The following is a 20,962-nucleotide window of genomic DNA, read 5'->3' as shown; positions in this document are numbered from 1 at the left end:
CTCTTTACACCCATGCAGATAAAACTTCACAGTGTATTATCATTTTAGAACAAACATCTTGGAGGAGCTGAGAAAAAAAGAATAATAATCACACTGAGGAAAGCAGTAGTCACAGCCAAGAAAATAGTCATTAAAATTATTTCGGGAAGTGCTCTTTATACATATTGAAAGAATGATTTAAGGTTAGAAAATAAACAGTTCACATTTGTATTAATCTTTTGCTTGTTTTGATAGCCATTAAGTTTGTTGTTGTTCCATCACAACATAAAAGGGCCTGTCAGATTGGATCAGCAACCTGTCTAGTTCAGCATTCCTTTCCCACAGTGGCCAACCAGGTGCCTGTGGGTAGCCCAGGAGCAGAACATGAATACCATAGCACCCTTTCACTCATTCTCGTCAGCAGCTTGTATTTAGAGTCATACTGCCTCTGCTGTGGCAGTATGTCATGACTACACTTTCATTGATAGCCTTATCTTTCATTAACTTGTCTACTCCCCCTTTTGAGCCTGTTCAAATTGTTGGCTATCATTATGCATTGTAGTAATAAATTCCATCGTTCAGCTGTATGGGGGAAATGCTTCTTTTAAACTGCCGTGAAGCTTCTACCATTTAATCATTCAAGTTAGTTGGATGACCCTAGTTCACTATAATGAAATATAGTAAGATGGGTAGTACAATAAGAGTGACTTGAAACAGTATTTAACATATGTTAATAGTATTTATTTTAGTTATATTTAGTTACATGCTTCATATTTTTATGCAAATGTTTGGTAGGTTCTGAAATGTTTTGATGGTTTTGTATAACAACAGTAAGTAGATTTGAATAATTTGAAATAGAGACGTCATTACTACTTTTCAGTATATGGTGATGATGTTGGAGATAATTTTTCCCCCAAACTTGTGATTTGATGCTGGAAATTCATAGGCCTAAATCCAATTTTTAGTTTAAACTACAGCAAGCCAGTGAATCAGAGCCACTTATATACTTACTTATTAAATTCCCATTGATTCAGTTGGCCTATTCTAGTTGGGACTAGATTTAGGCCCCAATAAGTCTGAATATCTGTGACTGTATTCTAAAGAGCCTTGCAGCTGACTTTAAACATCCAGTTGGACTTGGATATGTCAGACAGTATCCTTACAGTCACATGGCATACCACCACTGAAACTCAGTGACAAAGGAGACTACCTGGTGAAGTCTTTGACTGTGACAGTAACCATGCATGTAGTAGTTCTCTGGCATTTATAGAAACTGTCTGGATAAGCACAGGTGTCCTTTATATAACATTTATATTCACCCCAATGCCTACTCTGATGGATAACAGATGAGAAGCTCCAGACACATTCGTACCACTTGACACCTACGAGCAATCCTGTGATAAAAAGTCACATCCTGGGGAGAGTTGGTTGTCTATATGGACTCTGTTTTACTACTACTGTATATAATGGTTAGCTTTTGACACAAATACTTAGTTTGTGGATTTGCAAAAAAAAAAAGTGCCTTTACTATGCAAATGTTAGAAATAAATATACTAGAAATAAATATACTTCTTTCATTCCCCCACATCCTCCCATTTCCTAAAACATGCTAAATCTTATTACACTGAGTAGAAATATATCCTTTATGCAAATAGGCTTATTCACTATTGTGTATGTACCATAAACATAGGAAGATCTTGTAAGAGAAGTCTGTTTAATGCTAGAGAATTAGTGTTTAGTCACTGGATTCTGGCTTGCATTGATTTTGTTTTTTCTTCAGAATATGCAGAATATGCTTGGAAAACAAAAGCTGCCCGTGCTCAGTTACACGGACCCACTTACAACCCAGCCACAAAAGGCATGAACATTTTAACACGTCCACAGGCAGTACAACCAGTGCATGGAAGAACTGACTGGGCAGCCAAGTACGGAGGGCATCGATAGAAGTGCTTTTTCAGACCACATATGCTTACAGTGACTATTTATATCTCCTTCACTCTAAGACACTTTAAAACACATTTCTACTAATAGAATATCAATTCTGGAAAGAACTGAGAGCTTGTATTTTATTACGTCGAGGGGAAATAAATGCATTTTCCTTAGATGGTTTTCTTCAAAACAGAGTCTCTAAGAGTTAGAGTTTTGGTTTTGTTTACATTAAAACGTATTTTGTAAAGGATCTTGCCAAAGCCAATGGGTATTGGAGCTCCTACTAGGAGGATGGTAAGTTTTATTGGATCACTTTGATATTTTCTTATAAAAATTCATTAGATAAATTAGCCAATTGACAGTTACAGCTACATTATATTGGAGTGCAATAGATGGATAAAAGGTGAAGTAAGGAATAACTCTTAAACAGATGTGCTTTCAAGACATTTTAAAAATGATACAAAATGATACTATTGTATTTTTTTAGCTAGCTTCAAAATGTCCAGTGACTGAACCCATAAGTAGTTGATAAACCCACTAATATAATAATTTATAGATGTGATGGATCTCCTTAAAATTTTTGCAAGCATTGTATGTCCTATGAAAGTTTGTGTGAAGGTTTTAAAACATACATACTATTTCCCTTCTTGTTTGCACACAACATGTTTCTGAGTCTGACTGTACCATTTACAGAACTAGTAGTAAAAAGATTCATCTTTTGAATTCTGAGCTACAGAACCTCATGTGCTTTAGTTTACCAGCTTGGCACTTAAATGCACAGGAAATGTGTAATCATGAAATCTAGAAGTTTGACACATGGAAGGAGCCACTTTTCTTGTGATCACTTTGTAGGTATGATCCTACAACATAGAGTCTTCAGGCTACAGCTTTTATATCCACCCCACCATTTCCCACAATTGTCTCCCTTCCTTTTATGAAACAGGATTTTGCTGTTCTTACACAAATCATTTGCAGGAGGTCTAAGCCACTATGTGTATTTTATTTAATAATTTAATCACGCATACTTAAATGTAGTGCCTTTTCTTGGTAACCAAAAGCTGAACTACAGAAATGACTACCAGTTGTAGAAGGAATTGCTTAAACCTGGTAACAGTTGCCAGTTTTTATTCTTAAAACCTCATTCTTGTACTACTAAGTTGCAATACAGATTATAGTGTAGCACAGAGATCAGCCTTTTTTTCCCTATTCTGTTTTTGATGCCATAAATTACACAGTGGCCCCCTACCTTTTCAGTGTTTTAATCTATTTCATAACCTACTAGACAACATAAATCCTTGTTCTATCACTCTGAACTAGACTGGGGATCCTTTCACTGTTGGACTCTTAACTCCCATTAGTCCCATCATCAGTAGTGATGGGAGATGGGATCCAACATCCTCTGGAAAGCCAGAGGTTCCCCCACCTCCTGCTCTAAATACAATGTTTTTATATTCAACATGTTCTGTTAAACCTGGCAAGCTAGTTTTTAAAGCAGCATGTATTGTACAGTTGTTAACAGTTGTAAATTGTTTAATGTATTTTTAGATTAACAAGTATTTTTATTTTTAAAATACATTTCTGCTGTAGAGTATGTTGATTCAAGACTTGAAATAGGATTGAAGTTAAGATGTGCTCAAATATATTTTCATTATTTTAATAGGTTTTGCTGATATTTCAACTCTACATATACTGAAAACTTAGTAGTTAAAAGGCCAAGCAATGTTTTGAGCAGTTTTTTTAAAATGCTGTTATGTGAAGAATGTTAATTCCTATACAGAGTTGCTTGGATTATCAGACTAATGTGCTTCAGTCTCTTTAAACTGAATTAAATATGTCACTGAAATGCTGTCTCAAAGGTTTCCACTTTGAGGTTTCATGTGTAAGCATAAAGCAAAACCTTTGCCTCTGTGACTGGGCCAGTTTTCAGTTGAAAATCATTTGTTTTATAATAAAGTTAACTTCTCAGGAATACAGGATTTATAGTAGTCTTCCATTAGAAAAACTATATATAGTACTGTAATATTTCCTGGCACTTCATTATGGGCCCAGTTTTAGGTTAGAGCTACACTTTACAAAGAATATGGGGTTGCCACCAATATTGGCAGTTCCACATAGGTTCTTCTGTGCCTAATTCTGTAGCCTGTACCTTAATGTCATTCTCTTGTGGTTTTTCCGCCCATGATTATCAAATATGCAGAAAGTTGCACTCTAATGCCTTTAGACATTAAGAAGAAAGAAAGTGGACAGATATCACTGGCCTGTTGCTTTGGCAGTTCTGTGCCCTTTGAAATATGTAATTCCTTGCTTAGAAGGGTGATTCCACCATTTCCCCAAAATTAACCATGTTGGTTGTGACGAGATTCTGAAACAGCATAGCTGTAATTGTCATAACTGTCATAACAATGAAGATTGAAGGAAGGAACATTAACAAACTAAGATATGCAGACAACACAATACTACTAGCAGAAACCAACAAAGACCTGGGCCTTTTGATGAAGAAGGTCAAGGAGGAAAGTACCAAGGTAGGCTTACTGTTGAACATTAAAAAAACAAAAATAGTGACCAAGGAAGATCTACAAGAATTCACCCTTGATGATGGGAGCATTGACTGGTGACTGCAGTCAAGAAATAAGAAGACTAGAATTGGAAGGACAGTTATGAAAGAAATGGACAAAATCATAAAATGTAAAAAGACATAACTCTGAGCATTAACGTGAAGATAGTCCAAGCCATTGTTTTTGCCATCACCATGTACACATGTTAAAGCTGGACACTGAAAAAAGAAAGAAAATCAACTCATTTGAGATGTGCTGGAGAAGAGTGCTGAAGATAGATACCATGATGGCTAAGAAGACAAACAAATGGATTCTAGAACAGGTCAGGCTTGAACAATCTCTGGAAACCAGGTTGACTAAATGGAGGCTGCTATACTTTGGCCACAAGTATGAAGGGAAATTAATAATTAGAAAAGGCAATGACACTAGGAAAGGTGGAAGGCAGCAGAAAGAGATGAAGACCAAATGCCAGATGATTAGACTTCATCAGGGAGGACATGGGCCAGGGCCTGCAGAACCTGAGGTGGAGGACAAGGGGGTCTTGGAGATGACTCATTCACAGGGTCTCCATGAGTCAAAGTTGACTTGAGGGCAGTTAACAATAACAGTTGTCATAACTGTCTGCTTCTCCAGTATGTATTTCCATGAAGTCATCTGGATCTGCAATAAAGTCTTTCCAGGTAGTTATAAAACCTATTTTCCTCTTGTGTTGCTATCTAAGATATTGGCCTCAATGCAGTGTTGCATCCTCACTTAATGCCGGTGAAGGCGCATTGCTTTGCCATTTTTACTTTAAATGAAGGGAACAGGATCTGCAAAGTGCAGAGCATTCACAGACATTTGAACATTGGTGAGCCCACTGAATTCTGAATTCTTTTGATTTAAATGGGAATACACAAGGGCAGTTAACAACAACAAACATATCATAGAATCATAGAGTTGGAAGAGACCACAAGGGCCATCCAGTCCAACCCCCTGCCATGCAGGAAATCCAAATCAAAGCATCCCCAACAGATGGCCATCTAGCCTCTGCTTAAAGACCTCCAAGGAAGGAGACTCCACTACACTCCGGGAGAGTTTGTTCCACTGTCGAACAGCCATTACTGTCAGGAAGTTCTTCCTAATGTTGAGGTGGAATCTCTTTTCCTGGAGCTTGCATCCATTGTTCCGGGTCCTGTTCTCTGGAGCAGCAGAAAACATGCTTGCTCCCTCCTCAATGTGACATCCTTTCAAATATTTAAATAGGGCTATCATATCACCTCTTAACCTTCTTTTCTCCAGACTAAACATCCCCAGCTCCCTGAGTCGTTCCTCATAGGACAAGGTTTCCAGACCTTTCACCATTTTAGTCGCCCTCTTCTGGACACGCTCCAGTTTCTCAATGTCCTTTTTGAATTGTGGTGCCCAGAACTGGACACAATATTCCAGATGGGGCCTGACCAGAGCAGAATACAGTGGCACTATTACTTCTCTTGATCTAGACACTATACTTTTATTGATGCAGCCTAGAATTGCATTGGCCTTTTTAGCTGCAGCATCACACTGTTGACTCATGTTCAACTTATGGTCTACTTGGACTCCTAGATCTCTTTCACATGTACTTTCATTCAGCAATGTATCTCCCATCCTATATCTGTGCATTTCATTTTTCTGCCCTAAGTGCGCAGTACTTTACATTTCTCTGTGTTGAATTTCATTTTATTAGCTTTGGCCCAGCTTTCTAGTCTATTCAGATCATTTTGAATGTTGGTCCTGTCCTCTGGAGTATTAACTATTCCTCCTAATTTGGTGTCATCTGCAAATTTGATAAGTGTGCTCCCAATTCTGTCATCCAGGTCATTGATAAAGATGTTGAATAACACTGGGCCCAGGACAGAGCCCTGTGGGACCCCACTGGTCACTTCCCTCCAGGAGGAAAAAGAGCCATTGTTGAGCATCCTTTGGGTTCGGCCGGTCAACCCATTACAGATCCAGTTACTTTGTCTAGCCCACATTTTACAAGCTTGTTTGCAAGAATATCATGGGAAACCTTGTCAAAGGCCTTACTGAAATCAAGATATACTATATCCACAGCATTCAATATGTTTATTTCCCATTGGAACCCAGCCTTTAAACAGTTTAACTTTAGTTGGACAAATCATTTCTAAAAACATGGGGAAAATGTATACACTTAGGTTTTATTGTCATAATTGTTGTAATCTGCCTTGATTCCCCTGTGAAAAGGTGGAATATAAATAAATTATTATTATTATTATTAGTGTTTAGATAAAAAGATAAAGGGCTAAAATGCATGGAGAAGGCAGACCTCAATACTAGACAAGCTATTTTGAAAAAAATTGAGCAATAGATTAGATTCAGACTTAGGGTATGGCCACTGAATTCCACAGACCTAGTTTCATCAGGAGGATTACTCTCTGTTGCTTTCAGTTGGCCTACTCTAAATATGAATAAGGCCTGGTACAGACTGGTGCTATGCGCCGGCCTGGGGCCGATTTTAGGGCTCAAGAGAGCGGAGCGTGCTGACCATATGGGTGCCATTTTGGCACATGCACGTTCATGGTGTGTACGCTGATGACATGCCTCATGTGCCATGTCCAAACAGTGCAGTGCATAAGGGACGTCACCGCACCGCTCAAGGGCGCTAATGGTGCCTCGGTGGCAGCAGAGAAACGCAACTCCTTTTTCCAGACACATTGTTGCCATGATGTGCGGTTGACGCAGCAATGATCCGCTAGGGAAAGGGGCGGCGTCTCGCCTGTATCCCCACTAAGTTGGTACTCAATCCTGGACAGCAATAATAATTATAATAAGGCACAAGTTCTGTAAAAGTGAAGTCTCCATTAATATGTCTCTTTCTACATCCACAGAACTCTAGACCAGTGCAATACTATACCTGAAGGACCTTGGCAGAAATCTAATCAATACTTTTAGGTACTATTGACCAAAGAATATCAAATTTACTTAAAGACACACACTTTCCACACAAAAATATGTCTTCCTCCAACCCCAGAAGTGGTTTTTTGGGGGCACTCCATATTTTTATTAGCAAACAAGTAATTGTTTAAAGTCTGTTCAATGAAAATTAGCAAACTTTAACCTGATTTTAGAGACAAAAACACTGCTTTGTAGGCTATAGTCTTAAATGCTTTCTCTTGATTGTAGGTCTACTTAAGGGCAGATAGAAATTTCTAGTTGAGTACATTTACAGCATTCAGATGTGGGGACAGAAAAGTAAGGTATGAGTTAAGCAAGCATACCACATGATGGATATCTGCAATATTGGTTACCACCAGCAGTTTTTCCCATACATCATTTTAAAATGCTCACAGCTTTGGGGGGAAGTGTAAAAAGTAAACCATGAAAGCTGCAATGCTGTAGATCTGGCCTTTGTGCAACCAGCAACAACAGCCAATAAAGATAATTTTCTGGTCTGAAACATGTTTTGTAGTTTAAATATTCTTCCACATGGCATGCCAGGGTGGAAAGAGTCCAGGCTGTATACAGTCTCAGCAAAAAAGATCCTCTCACCCCGTTTGAACTAATTTGTACTCCTACCAAACTATGCCCATTCCTGTGCTGTACCCTTTGAAAAGAATTGAGAATTTTGGTTGTCTTCTTATTTCAAGTAGGCATTCAGAAAGCTGTCTCTCCAGGAAACTCATCTGCTTCTTATCCACTGTACAATTATGGCTGAAGGGGTTTCTCCATCATCTGTAGTCCCAGTTTCCCCACCATTAGTAAACTGTTGAAATACAATGGAAATCAAGATTTCAGTAAATATCATTAAGGATTTCAGTCCAAATACACTAAATTAAAGAGAAGAAGAGTTGAACCTGTACCTGGCACCAGCAATTAATCCTGCAGGCATGAATTTTCTGGAGTTATAGAATCTCATTCCCATCATGCCAGTCAAAGTTCCAGATGCAACTAAAGAGGAAAAAACACAATTGCTTCATTGTACCTTTTGAAATCCTGATGCTTTGTGTGGGTGGAGGTTTTATGTAGTCAGCCATCTGATTATCCATGAATTCAACCATCTATGATTTTAAAATACTTTAAAAAATATAAATTCCAAAAAGAAAATCTTGATTTTATCATTTTATATAAGACACCATTTTACTATGCCATTGCATTTAATGAGACTTGAACATCCAGAGATCGTGGTGTCCAAGGGGGATCCTGGAGCCCCAGCATATGCCAAGGGCCCACCATATTTATATTCTATGTTTACTCAGTGGAGCCCAAAACAGCAAGCATAAGTCTAAATCTGATTTTCCCAATGAGAGGAGACTTACTGAATCAATGGGAACTTAGTAAATAGACACTTGGTTGAATTCCACTGATTCTACTCTAGCTGGGATTAACAATATCTGTGGGCCCACCCAGTTACTAGCCAGATTCAGTGCTGATTAGTTTTTTGCAAGGTGACCATATTGTGGGTCTTCAGACTATAAATCTGGCTTTAAGGCCAAGGATCTGAAATGCTTAAATATGAATCTTAAAATGTTGCCATTCCTGTGATTTAAATTTACAACTTAGTTTACAAATATAAGCAAACACGGACTCCAAAAATACCATAGTTCCAACAGGATTGAAGAAGTTGAATAAAACTGGGACTCAAGGTTTCTTATGAAATTAAAACAATGCCTTACAAAAGTAAAGAGAAGCGGGAGAAAGAATCATGCATACAAGTTCCTTGTTGCAACACCTCTACTTGCTGCCAGTCCATTTCCAGACACCATTCAGAGTTATTTATGATCTGTAAAAACCTATGCAACTTTGGGAGGGTTATAGGCTATGTGAAGAACTGTGCCTTCCAATATGAACTTGCCTGAGTGCTTAGATCTCTTGGGGATGCCCACCTTAGAAACATTTGGTGGGAACCCAAGAGGGGGCCTTCTTGGTGGCTACTCCCAGGATTTGAAACTCACTCCCTAGGGAGAATAGGGTGATTGCAACAAACTTTTTAAAGATGCACTATTTTGATTCTTATATAATGGATTTAAAATAGTTTTAATTCCATGGATTGTTCAACTGTATTTTTAAAATAATTTCTATGAGCTTTATTGATACCTTTGTATGTACAGTATATTAGTCTATATTTGTTTTAATTTGTTTTCCAAAAAGCAAGACAAACAATATAATAATAATAATAATAATAATAATAATAATAATGATAATAACCAATATTTTACACCAACTACTTTGTTACATATGCATAGTTATGTATTTTTATGTGTAACTAAGAGGCAAAACAGATGGCCCCAAAAAGGGTGTGTGTGTGTGTGCAATGCTGCCCCTGAGAGAACTGGATGAGGGCTGCAGCAACCACACGCTACGGCCTCAATCTGGCCAGCTTCTGCCCCAAATAGGAGCAGAAAAAGTCTGCTCCTATTTGGGGCGGGGGGAAAGCCACCTTTTCCACTATGGTGGCAGCTTTTCCCCATTTCTGCAGCACGGTGCATGTAAACACCATGCTGCTGAAATGTCATGAAGCCGCTGCGCATGTGATCAGCTGTACAGCTTCCTGGTAGCATTGGGGCATGCGCTGACTGAACGCCATGCCCCACACTACCTCTGAAGCAGGTGCTTACATCTGATCTGTTTTGGCCCTACGTATGTCTCCTGGTCCAACTCTCTCAACCCACTAGCCAGATCTGGCAAAGGAAGTCCATTTAGCTTCCAGTCAGAGCACACAGAGGAGGATGTTTCCATCCCTCTCCTGCCAGTGTGTGGGGCTGCAACAAGGACCTGCAATATGAGTCCTGCTTCTGATCAGACTTCCTTCACCTGATCTAGTTGCTGGCTCTTAAGGCAGACTGAAGCAGCATTTATGTAGTCTTAAAGTAAGACTACATGGTCTTACTGAATACAGAGCAATTACAGCTCTGTAACTTTAGATTACAAATGTATTATTTGCAATACTAAATTCCAGCCAATAGCAATAGTAATTTAAAAAAATAATAATACAGAAAATGTGTGTATATCAAATATGAGAAAGGTACTTACTCAGAGACAGCCAAACATTCTTGGGATCTTGAGACTGTTGATAAGCACCCACTCCTGCTAAACCACCAAACAGGAGACCAGCAGCTAGGGAAGGAACACTACCTACAATAGACACGATTGCACTTGTCAGAAGATGAAGTGTCACTCTAGTTAACAGCAATGACAGTAATGCTTCTGTAAAGAAAAGTACAGGTTTCCCCTTGATATGAATGTCTAGTTGTAACAAACTGTGGGGTGGGTGGGTGCTCATCCCTGTTACTAAGCTGAAGAACCAGCATTATCAAAGACAACACTGTGATCATGTGGCCAGTATGACTGCATAGAATGCTGTTACCTTCCCATCGAAGTGGTACCTATTTATCTACTATTTGCATGTTTTCAAACTGCTAGGTTGGCAGAAGCTGGGACTAGTGATGAGTTCACATCATATGGCACTTGGGCCTCAAGCTGTCAACCTTCTGACCTTACGATTGTCAGAATTGGCCTCTTAACCACTAAGGCACTACAAGTTTTTCTTCTGTACTTTCTGTACTATGCTTCTGTGCTTTCACATGTGTACAGTATACTGTGTTGCAAGGCTAGTTAAGGTGGGGGGACAAATCTGTGCAGAGGGCTATAATTGCATTTTTATTAATTTTCTACCCCAGCATGTGTTACAGCAAAGCTTTCCAGGTAGCTTACAAAACAGCATGATTGTTAAAACTGAAACTCTACATGAATATAAAAATAGCACATCCACTTGGATTATTAATACGTACCAGACTTCTCAAGGTAAATGCATTAGCAACAATGACTAACCGGTCTTCTTGTTCTCTCCTAAAGCCTGCTATAGAGTGGAAATATAATAACTTGTCTGGAAGAAAGAAAGAACTGGCCCAAACAGATTCCCTGGTGAAAGAGTTCCATTATCTAGCCTTTTTCTTGGAGAAAGAGGAGGGGGAGGATGCAGCTAAGGGAATATTCTGTAAAAATAATAAACATAGCTATGCTTGTGATGAATGACTTTCTACAAACCATATTATATTCAATAAGCAACCTCCAACACTGTCTGCAGCCTTCCATTTTTTGGAGCTCTTTTAATTAAATGTCATAAGAAGAGCTGTGCTAGATCAAGCCAATGGCTTATCCTGCTTGTTCCCATAGTGTGCTCATAGGAACGTCACAAGCAGAGCATGCATTTTTGTCTTTCTCCTACATTTGTTGCTAAATTAAGAAAAACTTTTTTTTAATATTCTAAATTGGTTACACTGCTATTTTGTTGATAAACATCCCTTTGGTGTCTGTTGATTGTCCCAAGGAAAACTGTCCCATTAAACCTGGGTAGAATTTTTTGTAGCCCTCCAGATGATGTTGAACTACAACTCCCATCAGCCCTACCCAGCAATAAATGCTGAGGATTGCTGGGAGTTACAGTCAAACCACATTTGGAGGGCTGCATGTTTCTAATCTTAGATGTAACATTATATCATTGTACATACAGATCACCAAGGAATGTGTTGAACCAATAAAGGAATCTCAACCCAAGGTCTAAATGGGATTTTAGAGAAGTTCCCAAAGAAGGGCTGTATAGGGGCAAAGATAAAAGAACGAGAGACAAAAAAAAACAAAAACAAAAACAAAAACAAAAACAAATCCAGCACAGTTTAATGTTCTCATTGCCAGTAAGTAAACTTTAGGAGATCTATTTGGCCCTTTGGGAAGGAGAGAAAGATACAAACGCTAGGAAATGACCAAGCAATGCTATCATATGGTGGAATGCTAGAATGGCTTTCTGGGAAACTCCAGAAGACCAGATTTATTTCTAGGTATAAAGTTCCCCCTCTGCAAAACATGACTGAGTCCTGTCATCTCTACTTGAGCATCCACAGTACACTGCAGAAATTATTATTCTACCAGAAAAGGCTACAAGTTGCAAATAAATATTCCTAGGGTGCTTCATGAACAAGAAAGTCAAAAGGGGGGGGGGGGGGGGTTTGAGCATTTCACAATACAATACCTGCTTTTGCATACCCAACTATTCCACCTGAAGCAACCAGTGCTGCATATCCATAGCCAAGCCAGTCCACACTCATCCTGGAATATAAATACGAACATACAGCATTATGCAAATACTGTACCACATCTTAGAATACATATAGTTCTTGGAAGCCAACAAAAGAAAGACATGTTATTACAAGATGAGGACTGTCTCTGAAAGTGTTTGACCTCTGTATACAGCCATTATGGATTTGCCCTGCTGACACCCAAATGTTTATTACTCAGGAACTCAAACCTTCATTCAAGTCATCACTTGGTGTTACAAAGAGACACCAAAGACAGAGGGTTCCCAGTCTCTCAAACACAGTCATGTGAATTTGCACATTCCATTGTGTCAGGTATTCACATGACATGAGATGATGTGAGACACATGTATGTAAAACATGTATGCAACTCCTAGCATTCCTCACCACTGGCTATGCTGGCTATGGGGGCTGCTGGGAGCTGCAGTCCAACAACCTAAAGAGGGCCACTCAGTTCAAGTTAGACTTATCCATAGTTAGAGGATAGGAACCTTCCCTCTTGCTGTGGACACAAATTTTGAAGAAATGTTATTGCTCTTTGCTTCTGATTTTCCTTTCCTTTGATGGGAGAAAAGCATATAAAATAAATTGCTTTCACCTCTTTGCTAGCTAGGGACATGTTTGCTTCCAGTGTTGCCTGGTCTTGACCAATGATCACTGGTGTCACCAGGCTTGGTGACAGCCAGTGCAGGGGGGGGGGTTGCCAAGTGGGGGAAGGAGGCAGAGGGAGGGGCAGAGTCCGATCCCACCACACGTTGCTCGCCCCTTGTGGCTTTAATGCCAGGCTGGTGACAATGCCAAGAGGTGCAGCGTTTGACCCTTCATTGCAGCAGGAGGACCCTACAAGGGTATCATCTTTTCTGTGCGGTGCTGAACTCCCTGCACCCACCTAGTGATGCCACTGCCAATGATATGTCCTTATTTAAGTGAATGTCTTGTTTAGGATTTTGAGAAGGTGATGTTGCAGAGAAGAAACAGAAATGGAAGTGAAGAGTGTTATGGGCAATAGATATATACAATGTACTGGATGGACAAAACAAAAAAACATTTTTATCCTCAGACTTAATCTGCACATTAAAGAACTATCAAGAAATATAATCCATTGTACTTTCCTTATTGCATTTCTCACGATAGGGTCAAGGTACTGTTTTGTTTCCCACTTCTTCCCATGACACAGTCAGTTCCCAACCACAATATCAATTTCCAGTTCCTCCAGAGGAGGTTTACCCAACTGTGCCAACAAGGACCATTGTGGTACTACGCCCAAAGTGTTAGGCCTGAATTGTGGGAATGTGGATGCCCTTGGTAATATTTCTCAAGGTGACACTTCTCAATGTGGCTGACCAACATCAAGAGGCCCTACTTCTTTTACCACTGATTAAAATACTTAGCTTTGTAAGCACAAGGGACAAATCTTTGTCCAGAGTTTATGCTCACCTGGTCCCATCACTGCAAGTAGACCCTAATTGCATGTTCACTGAAGTTTCTTTGGGTGTTACTGTGTATATAGTGCTTTGTTCTTGTAAACTGCCCTCAAGTCAACCTCGACTCATGGCGAGCCTATGGATGAGACATCTCCACCCTCCTCTCCACTGCTACTCTGCTCAGGTCCTGAATGCTCAGGCCTTTGGCCTCTGATTGAGTCTAACCATCTGGCATGTGATCTTCCTCTCTTTCTACTGTCTTCTACCTTTCCCAACGTTATTGCCTTTTCTAATTAATTGTGCCTTCTCATGTTCTGGCCAAAGTACAACAGCCTCAATTTAGTCATCCTGGCTTTTTGGGAGATTTCTAACTTGATCTGTTCTAGAACCCATTTGTCTTCTTGGCTGTCCACAGTATCCTCAGCACTCTTCTCCAGCACCACATCTTCATTTTTTTAAAAGTTATCATTGTCTTTAACATTGTTTAATTGCAATCTGTACTATATTATATTATTATTACATGCTTCAAGTTGACTCCAACGTCTGGTGACCCTACCCTAGGATTGCCATAAGCTGAAATCAACTTGACAGCAAATAACAACTAATTGCATGGGTTTTCATGGCTGAGCAGGTATTTGAACCCTGGTCTTATGGAATCCTACTGACATCACCATACCATTCTGGCTCTCAGGTTTTGTTAATTCTTAAAGGTGGTGTGGGATTTTTTCATGGCCACACCAGAACATTTTGCCCCCTCAGGAGAAACAGTAGACATTTCCAATCCATCAAAGTCAAGCTGTATATATAGTACAAAAGACCAAACAATTTACTTTTGACACATGACACCAAAAACCACACAAGGTCCTTTCCCTGGCAGTGAAAATCCAATAATGAGAAATTTAATTATTAACTATTTGCTGCCCTTTTATGGCATACAAAATCTACTGCATAAGGTAGCTTCTTCACTCTTACTTACCCTAGGGATAGTCCTGAATCTTTTACATTAAATAATACAAATACATTAAATATATAAAATAAAGGACTTGCTTGGCATTCTTGGAGAAATGACAAGGTACACACAGAAGGAATTCATGAGCAGAGTTGATGAGACAATAAAGGTCATGCAAACAGAAACCTACCCATCTCAAGCTGTGAATGAGCTGGCTGAACAGAAAAACAAACAAATCTGGTTTAAAACATATCCAGGAATAGCAATGCTGGCCATATAGCAAAGTGCAATAACATCCAAAATCCACATAAGAGCAATACCCTTATTGGCCAACCAAAATACATAAAATATATGATGCAAATTTTCAAAGCTCTACTGGATTCTTCATTAGGCAAATGTTCAAAATCAAACAGGAGAAAGAAAGAAAAAATGGCAATATTGGAGTCATAGGCCTACATTTTGTCAAGATTTGCTGCTATTTCATTTCTGGGTTTACAACTCTTTGTTTCTCGTAGCCTGCATGGGCAAGGAGGAATGGCCCCTGCCTGTAGGGATATCCCTTGCTCCCATCTTAACTGAGAACAACTATAACCACATCCTGACAAACTGTAGGCCTATTGTCAACAGTGTCATTTTTTCCCTTTCTCCTGTATTAATTTTTAACAGCTGTGCCTGATGAAGAATCCAGTGGACTTTGAAAATGTACATCATGTATTTTGTGCATTTTGGTTGGCCAATAAGGGTATTGCAGTTATGTAGATTTGTAATATTATTGTACTTTGCTGTATGGCCAACATGGCTACTCTGTATATATTTTAAGTCAGACTTGTTTGCTTTTCTGTTCAGCTGGCTCATTTACAGAGAGAGATGGGTAAGTTTTAGTGGCGCTTTAGTGGAGCTTTGAAAGCCTGAAACGTATTTCGTGTGTTTGGGTTGGCCAATAAAAGTATCCCTGTTTTGTGAAAACTGGGGGGCATTCACGCTCATTTTTTTGTCCTGAGATGCAAGTCATCATGCTGATGCATTTTAGGTTTGCTCTTCCCATTTTGTTTTGGGTTCGCAAATCTCTTTGAGTCATTGTAACCCCTGCATTATTCACGCATGCCATTGTTTCAAGTTAAAATGGAGCTGCCTCCCTTCTTTTCAAGGAGAAGCAATGATACAGAGCAATCTGAATCGATTCGGAAGCTTATTCATGCTGCTGCTGCTGCGGATCTTTCGGAAACACTTGGGGAAAAAAGCCTGGTATTGAATATCCCAGGTTAAGTGGGTTTTTTTATCAGCTTTGAGTGCATTCAGGATGTGTGTGAACAACAAGGATTCAACCCAGATTATTTTCGTAGTGTGAATGGGGCCATAGTTTACCTTCAATTTCAGACTAGTGGAAAGACACAAGAGGGCAACAAAGGGGAAGAGCAGGCTGGTTCTTCTGGGAGGAAGGCTAGCTAGCTACCAACTTTCTGTCTTGACCAGTTTGATAGTTTTCATTCTAGAATGGTTGCAGGTGTACTGCCCCCAGGTTCAAAATGTACAAAGTCCAGGGTGACCAGATGCCTTAACCGCGAAGGAGGGCAAGGCACTGCCAAATGGAGGACAGGACCACATACAAGCTCTAACAACTCCTAGAAATGTAAATACATGCTTCTTCACCATCCTCAAGATGGAAGACATTTTGAGATTCCTCCTGGAAAAGGAGGATGTCCCTGACAAAGCCAAAGTGATTCACTGTGGAAGTGGAAGCAGGTCAAACTAACCTGTGAGAGGTGATCCCCAGGAGGCCCTCTTGTCTGAGATATGTCTTCCTAAAGCAGAACCCCCTTCACACAAACAAGCACATGGGAGGCCAGAATTCCTGGCACACCTTTTCCAAGGCAATTCAACCCTTGAATTACAAGATGTACTGAAGTTCTAAGCCGTTGTTGTTGCTGTGTGCCTTCAAATCGTTTCCAACTTATAATGATGACCCCTTGGATTTTCTGGAGCTGAGAGATTATGACTTGCCCATGGCCTCCCAATGGGCTTCCACTGCTGAGTGGGGATTCAAACCCTGGTCTCCAGTCCTAAACCAACACTTAAAACACAACAGGATCCTCTTCGGCTTCCACAAGAGGGATCAGTAACCTGTGGCCCTCCAGACCTTGTTGGACTGCAACTCCTCTCGGCTTTGCTGGAGGGTTCTCTGGAGAGTTCCCAAGGCCTTGGGCTGTAGTACAAACCACTCAAGTCTGTATTGTTCCATTAGAGACCCACAGTTCCATGGGCCGGGCAGGGACTCCAAACCAAAGCCCACCTCAGCTAGAAGACCCAGTCAGGCAATGAGTCTACACTTCTATAACCCACTCTAATTCAATGGGTGTACTATAATCAGAACTAACCCCAGAATGCAGGCCCCAATGCTCCTCCAGAAAGAACCACTCTTGTTCCTCTCAAGAGATTGGCTTTGATTCCTCAATCCACATTTCATATCTTGGAGAATTCCTTTCGGAAAGGTGGCCACTGCCAAACACAGCCTCCGTTTCCTGGACATGCCCTCCATTTCCCACCTTCAGTCCAGGAGGAACTCCAAAATGTCTTGGTTAAGGTCCAAAACACACTGTGGAAATCCAGTTTGAGACCGCTTGAACTGCCCTGGCTCAGTGCTAGGGAATTCTGGGAATTGTGGCCCCAGGCTTGTTGTCTCTCAAAACTACAGTTCCCAGGATTCCCTAGCACTGAGCCAGGGCAGTTCAAGTGGTCTCAAACTGAATCATTCCTGCAGCGTGTTTTGGACCTAAGAAGCCTGCATTGATATTGCAATGAGCATTTTGAGCTTTTCTTTGGTCATATCCTTCATTTTTTCTTTCTTTCTAGATTTTCCTCCCTTTTGCAGAGCCTCCTCCTCCTCCTTTGCAGAGTTAGGACTTCTGGCTGCCTTCTTTTTTGAACTCCATCTCCCAGAATCCCCCAACCAAGAGCTGCCGTGTTAACAGGTTTTCCCAAGCAATGCCAAATTTGCACCAAGAAGCATGGCAGCAGGTGCTTGTTACTCCTCCTGGGCCTTGTTCCAGTTAATGTAGTCTACTATTCCTAAGGAATTCAAAGAGAGCACCATGTTAGTCTGTAGAATCAGTCTGGAGAGAGATCTTGTAGCAGGTTTTATTCAGGATTTATTTATTTAGGATTTATTATTTTTAAAAGGACGCATTTAGGTGATTTTTAAGAAGAACCCTTAAAAATTACCAGGGAGTAGTAAGGTGTCCAAGACCAACAGCAGGAGCCAATATGTAGGGAGATCTTGTAGCCTCTTTGAGACTCACTGAAAGAAAGAGGTTGTCAGCAGGAGCTTTCCTAGGCTTCAGTCTACTTCCTCAGGTGCATTCAGAATTCATACCATTCCTCCAAATGCATCTGAGGAAGCAGACTGTTAAGTCTAGGAAGCTCCTGCTGCCAACTTCTTTCCGTGGGCCTCAAAGGGGCTACAAGATCTCTCTCCAGACGGATCATGTGGAATACCTTAGTAACAATTTCTCTGACTTTGTCATACCCCTTTTCAGCTTGTAACTTTTTCACTCCAATAGCCCCATGTTTCCCCACCCGACCATTGCCTTTATTTGACCTTTATGTTATCCACACTGCAGGTACTGGGTGAGAATTTACTTGGTCATAGCCATCGGAGGGAGGGAGAGGAGGGTCTGTGTGAAAAGAATGGGATCTAATGATGATAATGTTTCATAAAGTTTGATTATACATGTTGCATTATAGGCCATAAAACAAAGATCTCTCCTACATGCACTGGTCCCCAAACTGTGCCCTTGAAGAGATTTTGGACTTCAGCTCCCAGAAGTCTCAGCCATATTGGCCAATGGACTGGGATTCTGGGAGTTGAAGTCCAAAATCCCCTTAAGGAAAATTTAATTTCAGTTCCTTCCCTGCTGCAGAGGATCCCACTCTGGGCAAAGTGTAAAGAAGAATCCTTCCCTCTTGCTCCAGACTGACCTTCTGCCAAGGTCCCAGATGCAAAAGTTCCAGAACTCCCAACAGTGCCAGGGATCCTCCCAGCTTCCCAAAGTCGATCGGGTCGATCCCTCCCGCAGCAGGTCGCGGAGGAGAGCGCATGCACGCGACCCGGGAGGAGCCAGCCAGCGACCAACCCAGATCCCAGGAGAGTTTCCCTTCGAGAGAGAGGAGGGAAGGAAGATCCTGCAAACTGCAGCCCCTAGTTTCTTGTTGCTGTGTGCCTGCAAGTCCCCTGGCCTTTCCCTAGGTTTTCTTAGGCAAGGGATCCTCTTTTGGACAGTCCCTGCCTCTGAAACAGAGCCTGCAGCACCTGTCGGTCTCCCATCCAAGGACCAACCGGGGCTGTCCCTGCTTATCGCCCAAGATCCGGTGGGATTTCATGCCTCCAGGGCATTCAGAGGCATGAACCTGGGCAGAAGGGACGAAAGCAGAGAGGATGCAAAGGAATTCATTCCAGATGTGGGGTGTTGGGGAAACAGTGCCCCATAGACAGCCCAAAATGACAAACAGATGGGGAGAATAATAATTAATAATAATAATAATAATAATAATAATAATAATAAATATCAAGCCTGAACTCTCCCTGGAAGCCAGGATGTCTGTGGAGAGATCTTGTAGCCCTTTTGAGACCAACTGAAAGAAAGAAATTGGCAGCATGAGCTTTCCTAGACTTCACTCTACTTCCTCAGATGCATATCACTATTGTTATTATTACTGAATGATAAAAAATAATAAACAAATAATAAATAAATAATGACCTCCCCTCCCAAGCACTTCTAATTGCAGATTTCACACATGTTTAGAATACAAAGATATAGCCATGTTAGTCTGTAGAATCAGGCTATAGAGAGATCTTGTCGCACCTTTGAGACTCACTGAAAGAAAAATTGGCAGCGTGATCTTTCTGAGATTTCAGTCTGCTTCCTCAGATGCGTTTACTACAAAATCTCTCCCCATGCTGAGTCTACAGACTAACATGGCTATATCTTTGAATTCTTCCTCAGTTGAGGCTGTGGTACTTTGGCCACATCATGAGAAGGTATGGGCCCCTAGAAAAGGCCCTGGGGCTGGGGAAGGTAGAGGGCAGCAGAAAGAAAGGAAGACAGATGCATAAACTCAGTCCATGGGCCTACAGGACCTAAGCAGAGAGACAGAGGATAGCAGGACTGGAGATGTTTCATCCACAGGGTCACCATGAGTCGAGGTCAGCTTGAAGGCAGCTAACCACCACCTGGGAACACCCCCCCAAAAAAAAACATTTCTGTGGGTCTTTATTCTGTAGACATGGACAATTTCTGGGTAAGCCCTGAACTGTGTAGCCCTAGTTAGCTTCCAAGCTCATGTGGGACAAGGGTATTTATGTGTCTTTGTGCCTTCAAGTTGCTTGTTGACCTTCATAGGAATTCCAGGAGGGTTTCTCAAGACAGGAATCCTCAGAGGTGGTTTTGCCTTTTCCATCCTCTGAAATGCAATTTACAGCATCTTGCATTTGTTGGTGGTCTCCCATTCAAGTAGTAACCAGGGCTGACCCTGCTTAGCTTCCTAGATCAGACAGGATCTGGTGACTTTGGGGTACTTGTGCACATATAGCCCGCATTATAGAATAACAGAGTTGGCAGAGACCCCAAGGGCCATCCAGTCCAACTCCCTGCCATGCAGGAATACAGCGTCAAAGCACCCCCAACAGATGGCCATCTAGTCTCTCTTTAAAGACCTCCAAAGAAGGAGACTCAACCATACTCCAAGGGAGTGTGCTTCACTATCAAGCAGCTCTTACTGTCAGGAAGTGCTTCAATGTTTAGCTGGGATCTTTTTTCCTGTAGTTTGATAGGAATACTGTAGTGCCCTTAAAGCAGGACATTACAGTATTATCCTCATCCATGATCACCTATATAGCTCCATCACTGCATATGGCAGTTTACAAATGAATGAACAACAAAACAGTTCCCATGCAATCTAATTAAGACATGATGACATGAAAGGAAAAGTGGATGGCAGTATGGGAGTGGATTATTATTATTATTAAGTCCATTAGATATTGCTGCTCTCCAGGGATACTCG

The 20,962-nt window shown here is 40.9% G+C and overlaps 2 protein-coding genes across 7 annotated transcripts in view; one reads left to right on the top strand and one right to left on the bottom strand.

Annotated features, from left to right (window-relative positions):
* Window positions 1-3,877, top strand: part of MAK (male germ cell associated kinase) — a 39,925-nt gene extending 36,048 nt beyond the window's left edge. For 4 of the 6 annotated variants that reach the window (XM_042464875.1, XM_042464876.1, XM_042464878.1 and 1 more), the window contains one exon: window positions 1,760-3,877. In XM_042464875.1, coding sequence (XP_042320809.1) covers window positions 1,760-1,923 — 164 coding nt within the window. In that variant the 3' untranslated portion in view covers window positions 1,924-3,877. Of the gene's footprint in view, window positions 1-48; window positions 491-1,759 lie in introns of those variants that run through there. The other 2 variants (XM_042464877.1, XM_042464879.1) reach the window with 2 other exon arrangements.
* A 2,652-nt stretch (window positions 3,878-6,529) lies between these two features.
* On the bottom strand, window positions 6,530-19,023 carry LOC121929818 (transmembrane protein 14C-like). Its single transcript, XM_042465738.1, has 5 exons — window positions 18,881-19,023; window positions 12,469-12,545; window positions 10,473-10,574; window positions 8,303-8,390; window positions 6,530-8,205 (listed from the first exon to the last, which is right to left on the bottom strand). The coding sequence occupies exons 2-5, from the start codon at window positions 12,542-12,544 to the stop codon at window positions 8,148-8,150; spliced, it is 324 nt and encodes a 107-aa protein (XP_042321672.1). The 5' UTR covers window position 12,545; window positions 18,881-19,023; the 3' UTR covers window positions 6,530-8,147.
* Between the last annotated feature and the right edge of the window lie 1,939 nt (window positions 19,024-20,962).

This window comes from Sceloporus undulatus, chromosome 4 (genome assembly GCF_019175285.1).
Source record: "Sceloporus undulatus isolate JIND9_A2432 ecotype Alabama chromosome 4, SceUnd_v1.1, whole genome shotgun sequence".
In the NCBI taxonomy this organism is placed as follows: Eukaryota; Metazoa; Chordata; class Lepidosauria; order Squamata; family Phrynosomatidae; genus Sceloporus; species Sceloporus undulatus.
The sequence above is the reverse complement of the archived record's forward strand: the minus strand, read 5'-3'. Positions and strand labels throughout refer to the sequence as shown.

Excerpts from the sequence above, each read along its gene's own strand:
- LOC121929818 (XM_042465738.1), bottom strand. The coding sequence starts at position 12,544 with ATGAGTGTGGACTGGCTTGGCTATGGATATGCAGCACTGGTTGCTTCA. Across the intron at positions 8,391-10,472 it reads GAATGTTTGGCTGTCTCTGA|TTGCATCTGGAACTTTGACT; the intron begins GTAAGTACCTTT and ends TTTCCTCTTTAG. Across the intron at positions 8,206-8,302 it reads GGATTAATTGCTGGTGCCAG|TTTACTAATGGTGGGGAAAC; the intron begins GTACAGGTTCAA and ends GTATTTCAACAG.